At 46.8% G+C, this 7,197-nt stretch overlaps 1 protein-coding gene across 1 annotated transcript; it reads right to left on the reverse strand.

Moving 5' to 3' along the window:
* Positions 1-1,118: 1,118 nt before the first annotated feature.
* LOC124709479 (cuticle protein 67-like) lies at positions 1,119-6,241 on the reverse strand. The gene is made up of 2 exons (XM_047240842.1): positions 6,190-6,241; positions 1,119-1,657 (listed from the first exon to the last, which is right to left on the reverse strand). The coding sequence occupies exons 1-2, from the start codon at positions 6,196-6,198 to the stop codon at positions 1,199-1,201; spliced, it is 468 nt and encodes a 155-aa protein (XP_047096798.1). The 5' UTR covers positions 6,199-6,241; the 3' UTR covers positions 1,119-1,198.
* Between the last annotated feature and the right edge of the window lie 956 nt (positions 6,242-7,197).

Below are 7,197 nucleotides of genomic sequence, written 5' to 3' on the forward strand. Positions count from 1 at the left end.
TATCAGTAATTTTATGGTTCGATTCCCGCAGACTATTCACTTGTGTCAATACTGCGAGGTCGTTCTCAACGCGGTGTACAGGTGTGGGAATATCCCACAGACCACGGTTGAAAGCAGCAGCACACCACCGACGTACTGAGCCCGACGTGTGCAACAGTCCGCCTATATGGCCATCCATTTTACTACTGACCCCTAATGCGACCCACTTCAGATGTTCAGTAGGACCATGCACTAGTCGGTGGGGCACGGTTATACCGTAGAACGAATGCTGACTGAACACGGTTCGCGTCTACACTCAGCACAGTAACGCCTACAGAGTTACGGTAGAGAGTATAGAGACAGGCCTCCTGAGATCCATCTGACAGTCTATGAGGTGACAAATGAACCACTGAAAAAACAACCCCGTATATGCGCATATTATACCCCTGAGCCTCTGAACACATTCCGTGAGGATGTTGCAGTTTTTTCCGGCAGGCTATTGACCCTGACAATGTCACGAAGTGTAAATAACCAGTTACTGTTTCACTTTCTTCGGAAATAAAAGCGCTTAGCGAGAGTTACGTTTGTCCTTTAGGAACTGCTTTTCTAAAGGATGTATATGTAATTAACTGTTTACTACATTCAGAAAACAATCATCTCATGACACTTCACTTTGACAACTAGACACCCTATAATCAGGTAGACTCCAAAATTTCATCATAATAATTAATTCTGTGTACGTTCTGTACAAACGACTTGTTTTGCGACGCTTCGTTGAAGTTGCTACGTATTTTGTCCTTACAAAGACATACGGTTTGATGCTATTATTCCACAGTCTATAGAATCTTTGGTTTGTGGCTTAAAGGAAGAAGGAAGATTGGGTGTAGCGGACCATCCACACCGAGGTCATTAGAGACGCAGCACAAGCTGGGATTGAATGAAGGATGGGGAAGGAAATCGGCCGTTCACTTTCAAAGGTACCACCCCAGCATTTGCCTCGAGCGGTTTAGGGAAATCACGAAAACCTAAATCTGTATGCACGGACGCTGGTTTGAATCGACATCCTCCAGAATGCATGTGCTAACCATTGCGGCACCTCACTCGATTGGTTTGTGGTTTGTTTTAATAAAAAGAAAATATTACTTTTCAAATGGTTTATTTACATGCAGCGCAAAATAAATACAGTCAGGGATGAGATGGTGCTATGATGATGGGCTGTCTACCAGGCGTAAGACAGAGCAGGGGCGCTGTAGGACAGGTGGGCGACGGCGGGGGCCGCGGAGTAGGCCACTCCCAGCAGACCGTGGGCGGCGACGGCGGGGGCGGCGTAGGCGGCGGCGGGGGCGTAGGCGGCGCGGGCGTAGCCGTAGGCGGGGGCGGCGTAGGCGGCACGGGCGTAGCCGTAGGCGGGGGCGGCCAGGGCGTCGTTGCTCACGCGCACGTCAGACTTGGTGACGCTGGAGTAGGGGGTGTCGATGGTCTTGGAGTAGGTGGACACCTGTCCCAGGTTGCCGTAGCTCCTCAGGATGTTGGAGTGCTGGGAGGTGATGGCCGCGGGGGCGACGGCGTGGGCGCCGTAGGCGGCGTAGGCGGGGGCGCCGTAGGCCACGGCGGGGGCGGCGTAGCCTCCCAGGTAGCCGGCGTTGGCGACGGCCAGGACGGTGGCGAGAACCAGGAACTGTAAACAAAAGGGACGGCGTTCTTGGTAAAGTTGTACGAGGCAAAATCTTCAGTCCGTTGAATAACAAATAGTTACAAAACTAATAAGACCCAAAATTTTAATGGCAGGAAGTGAGCATTCTAGACATCGTTTCATAGTTTAGAATTGATTAGAGGACAGTCGTCGTCAATAAGAGAGAGAAAATGCTCCTATGAAGGTGTGACAGTAAGTATCTCTCGAACTCCTTACCATATTTACCCTAAAGGGAGACTTGGCTGCCCAAGCTCTGCCCATTTGTAGATTCAGAATCTTTTTCAGCCAGCAAAGCTGGTGAGATAGAGGGAGTGGGTTTGCAGTTAAAGTATTTCTCTTAGAACCATGGGGAACCTCCCGAAACCTTGATCAGAACCGTGGAGGGTGGATAAGTTGCTGGAAATACACTCCTGGAAATTGAAATAAGAACACCGTGAATTCATTGTCCCAGGAAGGGGAAACTTTATTGACACATTCCTGGGGTCAGATACATCACATGATCACACTGACAGAACCACAGGCACATAGACACAGGCAACAGAGCATGCACAATGTCGGCACTAGTACAGTGTATATCCACCTTTCGCAGCAATGCAGGCTGCTATTCTCCCATGGAGACGATCGTAGAGATGCTGGATGTAGTCCTGTGGAACGGCTTGCCATGCGATTTCCACCTGGCGCCTCAGTTGGACCAGCGTTCGTGCTGGACGTGCAGACCGCGTGAGACGACGCTTCATCCAGTCCCAAACATGCTCAATGGGGGACAGATCCGGAGATCTTGCTGACCAGGGTAGTTGACTTACACCTTCTAGAGCACGTTGGGTGGCACGGGATACATGCGGACGTGCATTGTCCTGTTGGAACAGCAAGTTCCCTTGCTGGTCTAGGAATGGTAGAACGATGGGTTCGATGACGGTATGGATGTACCGTGCACTATTCAGTGTCCCCTCGACGATCACCAGTGGTGTACGGCCAGTGTAGGAGATCGCTCCCCACACCATGATGCCGGGTGTTGGCCCTGTGTGCCTCGGTCGTATGCAGTCCTGATTGTGGCGCTCACCTGCACGGCGCCAAACACGCATACGACCATCATTGGCACCAAGGCAGAAGCGACTCTCATCGCTGAAGACGACACGTCTCCATTCGTCCCTCCATTCACGCCTGTCGCGACACCAATGGAGGCGGGCTGTACGATGTTGGGGCGTGAGCGGAAGACGGCCTAACGGTGTGCGGGACCGTAGCCCAGCTTCATGGAGACGGTTGCGAATGGTCCTCGCCGATACCCCAGGAGCAACAGTGTCCCTAATTTGCTGGGAAGTGGCGGTGCGGTCCCCTACGGCACTGCGTAGGATCCTACGATCTTGGCGTGCATCCGTGCGTCGCTGCGGTCCGGTCCCAGATCGACGGGCACGTGCACCTTCCGCCGACCACTGGCGACAACATCGATGTACTGTGGAGACCTCACGCCCCACGTGTTGAGCAATTCGGCGGTACGTCCACCCGGCCTCCCGCATGCCCACTATACGCCCTCGCTCAAAGTCCGTCAACTGCACATACGGTTCACGTCCACGCTGTCGCGGCATGCTACCAGTGTTAAAGACTGCGATGGAGCTCCGTATGCCACGGCAAACTGGCTGACACTAACGGGGGCGGTGCACAAATGCTGCGCAGCTAGCGCCATTCGACGGCCAACACCGCGGTTCCTGGTGTGTCCGCTGTGCCGTGCGTGTGATAATTGCTTGTACAGCCCTCTCGCAGTGTCCGGAGCAAGTATGGTGGGTCTGACACACCGGTGTCAATGTGTTCTTTTTTCCATTTCCAGGAGTGTATTTTTTGTTCAACTCTGGGACAATATCTGCCATGCAAAAGATGTAATTGTATGTGGAAATGTAGTTGTTCGTGTATGCATCGACTTTATTCTGTACACACTCGAAGTCGATGACCTATTTGGAGTGAAATGAAATGATCATATGGCATTACTAACAGTCTGAGGTTGTTCGGCTGCCTGTTGCAAGTCTTTCTATTTGATCCCACATTGGCGACTTGCAAATGACACTCTTTATCTGTAATTGCACATGAGTGACTGATGTACTTTATGTTTTCGTAGGAGAAGTTGAAGTGAATACAAGACTGGACTCATATTCAGGCAGGGGCATACTTCAAATTACAACCCTGTCATCCATGTTTATCAGTCACCCTAAATGTCTTAACGTCCTAATACTTTAAATTCCCATTTTCCCTAGCACTCTGTTTCTTAAACTTTCGTCTTTAGTGACACCTAAAGCTCTATTCCTGTATTTGCTTTCAAATTATAAACCTAAGTGGAGCTGATATTTGAAAAAAATGATCACTGTTGTAGTGTGGTTAGGTAAACGGACAACCTATACTTTCTATGAATGTCTAGAACATTATAATATTAGGAGCGACATTTATTCATGAACACAGCTTCGCTATGAAAAAAAAAGTAAAACGAATGCTGAGCTTTATCGTATAGGAAAGAATGCTTTCACACCGCAGGAGGTACTTGCTGTCAACATATTACTGTCGGAAAAGTAGATAACTAGTGAAGACTGCAGCGGTGTTCTTTAGGCTATGTCCTCTACGTGGTGATGTATCTTACGTTTTAAGTACCTCCAGCCTATGAACCAGTGTCATGAATCACAGATATGGAATCTAAACGAACGTTAAGCTCACTCTTTTTCGCACTTCAGCATATTCTATTTCATTTGCGAGATTGTTCAAGCGATTTTACAAAATGAGAAGAAATGAACAACAGAGTGAGCTTAGAACTATGTAACAATGTTGTCACTCTCTGCTTGTAAACTCTTCATAAGTAATAGTCATACAGCTACTTTGTTCCTGTTTTAGACAAAGACAACATATTTTCCCAGAAGCCACCTAAGCGTAGAGCAGGTATTATTCCGCAATTACAGCAAGGTGATTTTCTAGCTTTGGTTCAGATACGGCTCTCAGGAACATCAAACTACGTAGCAAAATTGTTCATTACTGTTTTCACCAAACGTTAGCACTTGATATAGCTTCAGCAGTAGAATGTCATTTGCTGCGAGAATAGTTCCGCAAGTGGGTATGCAGAAGGTGAAGGAATGAGGGGGTAATACGAAGAACGGAAGAGAATTAGGAGACTATGTAAAATTACCATACTAAGGTAGGAGATTCTTCTTCCTTCGTTCCTACAGAACGTTATGAATTGTTTCGTACTGAATCTGAGAATTTAGTAATATTTTATATAGACTCCTCTTTTCCCATAAAACGGTATGGTTTGTAAGAAGGAAGAAGAGGCTGTAAAAGCCCTTAAGTTGAGCACCACAATGTTGTCTTGTGGGTGTATCGAGTAATGTATGTCAATGAAACCAACTGTGATACTCTCGAATCTTAACTCCACTTGCACACTCCATAAATCGTCTTATAGATGGGAGTCTCATCCCTTAAAAAAGGAAAAAATAAAGAAACGGTCCCATGATAGTTCGTGCTGGACTGATAATCATCTTGAAATATTCCCCGCCTAATAGAATGAAAAACTCATAACGAGCCGCCCCAAGGCCACGTTCTGTGTCTACTATCCTCCTTGACAAACAGCGGGGGAAATGTGCTCTAAAATAGACGCTCCTATAATGATCTAGTCTCAGTGACAGAACAATGAATTATAGTCTTATCAGAGGCGAATAAGTTTTCACAGTGATTCAAAAACAATCCGGGTAGTCACAACGTGAATAAATCCCTACTGTAGCGAGATGAATGTTGTATAAGTTCCTCGGACGTTCTGTGGCAATGTGATCTGAGCAGAAGATGGATCACATTTGGCTGAAGTTCTTATTACCAATACAAAACGAACGAACTTTTTGATTCTGTAGCTCGTTGGTTTAGTGGGTAAACATTGAACTCAAATCTAGTGCTCCTGCGTTAGATACCCTCTCGGAATTGCGATCTTTGCTGATTCTTTCCGCTTCATCCACCTGTGGCAATGATTAGTTCATATGAGAAATGCCATTATCAACATAGTTCCGAGTCTGCCTGTAATTGGCTTGACCGTTTGGAGGCCTGAGGAAGGGAACTGCATCTTGCCTACTACAGCGCTGTGATGTTCACAACAATTAATTTAGTTGCAGCATAAGTTTGAACAAAATTGTCTTTGGTTTGCGAAGTGACTGCAGCATATTCAAGCTGTGCCTGACACATGAGATTGTGAGCGGAGGACGGATAAAGGCCCTTAGTCATCGTCTATGCCAGCTAAGGAAATTGTGCGTATGTACAGAGCGAGGGAGATTCGTAAATATTTTCAGTACTGAAGGACATTTCATGTCAATGAAGCTGCATCACAGTACAAGATATTCCATCGTTTCAGCCATTCTCGCAAATGGCCTTCATCATGGGGACGATATATAAAGAATCAGCCTGATGATGACCACGTGAAGTAGGGTCCGAAACGCCGGAACAGTTTACACTAGTGCTTCGTCACACTGCCAGCGCGTTTACTGCCGAGGGTGCGTGGTACTCACTTTGTACATGGTGGCGTCGGTGGAGCGCTGCGTTGCTGGTCTGGACTGATGGAGAGCTGGTGGGCTGTGTGTGCCTGGAAGGCGGCCGGCCGCTGTTTTATAGGCGCTGCGCCGGTGGCCGCACAACGTTCACGCCCCCCGCACCGCGGCTGAGGCGAGCAGCCGGTGGCTGGCGCATTTCCATAGCGCGACCAGCAGGGACCTCTGTTTTCGCAACCGCCCGGGCGCCCTTTTTTCTTTTTTTTAATCTTTTTTCACTGGTGTTTTAATATCGTTCGATGATCCGATAACGCACATATATTCTAATACGTTTTTCATTATTTTGACAGTCGTAAAAATTCACGTTTAGCAGCTATTTGTTTACTCAAAGATATATTATTGCGAGATGTGTATTTATGGAACTGTTATTGATTTGTTCGCAATCTATATGGAAAAACTATTCGATAAAATAAACGCCCTGCTAAAAGAATACGAACGTGAAATTAGCCTTCGTAAACAATAAGTTCTAGCGCAAAACTAAGTTCAGGAAAAGCCATACTTCCGAAACACTTAAATCCTGGAATTTAGAATATTAACGGAAATAGCTGCACAAAATTTTACTTAGGGCAGACGGGACGAAATTTGATCGTAAGATTCAGAGAACACCAGAGAGAAACAGATAACAATCAAGCCACCATTTTTGACAAGCCTCAAAAATGTCAAATACGAATTCGACAAAACTGAAAACCCGCTACAAATTCTGCACAAAATACCAAAAGTCAAATCACGAATACCTTGCAGGAATGTGAAACATACATACACACTAAGGCTTATCTGCTAGCTACACTAAATGAACAAACCGATTTCAAGCACACACATTTTATTGAAATTTTATGTAGGGGTAACGGATAACCAAAACACCAAAGATAACAAATAAATCAATAACAGTTCCATGGTCTAAGGCGCTGCAGTCATGGACTGTGTGGCTGATCCCGGCGGAGGTTCGAGTCCTCCCTCGGGCATGGGTGT

Source organism: Schistocerca piceifrons, chromosome 1, assembly GCF_021461385.2.
Source record: "Schistocerca piceifrons isolate TAMUIC-IGC-003096 chromosome 1, iqSchPice1.1, whole genome shotgun sequence".
In the NCBI taxonomy this organism is placed as follows: domain Eukaryota; kingdom Metazoa; phylum Arthropoda; class Insecta; order Orthoptera; family Acrididae; genus Schistocerca; species Schistocerca piceifrons.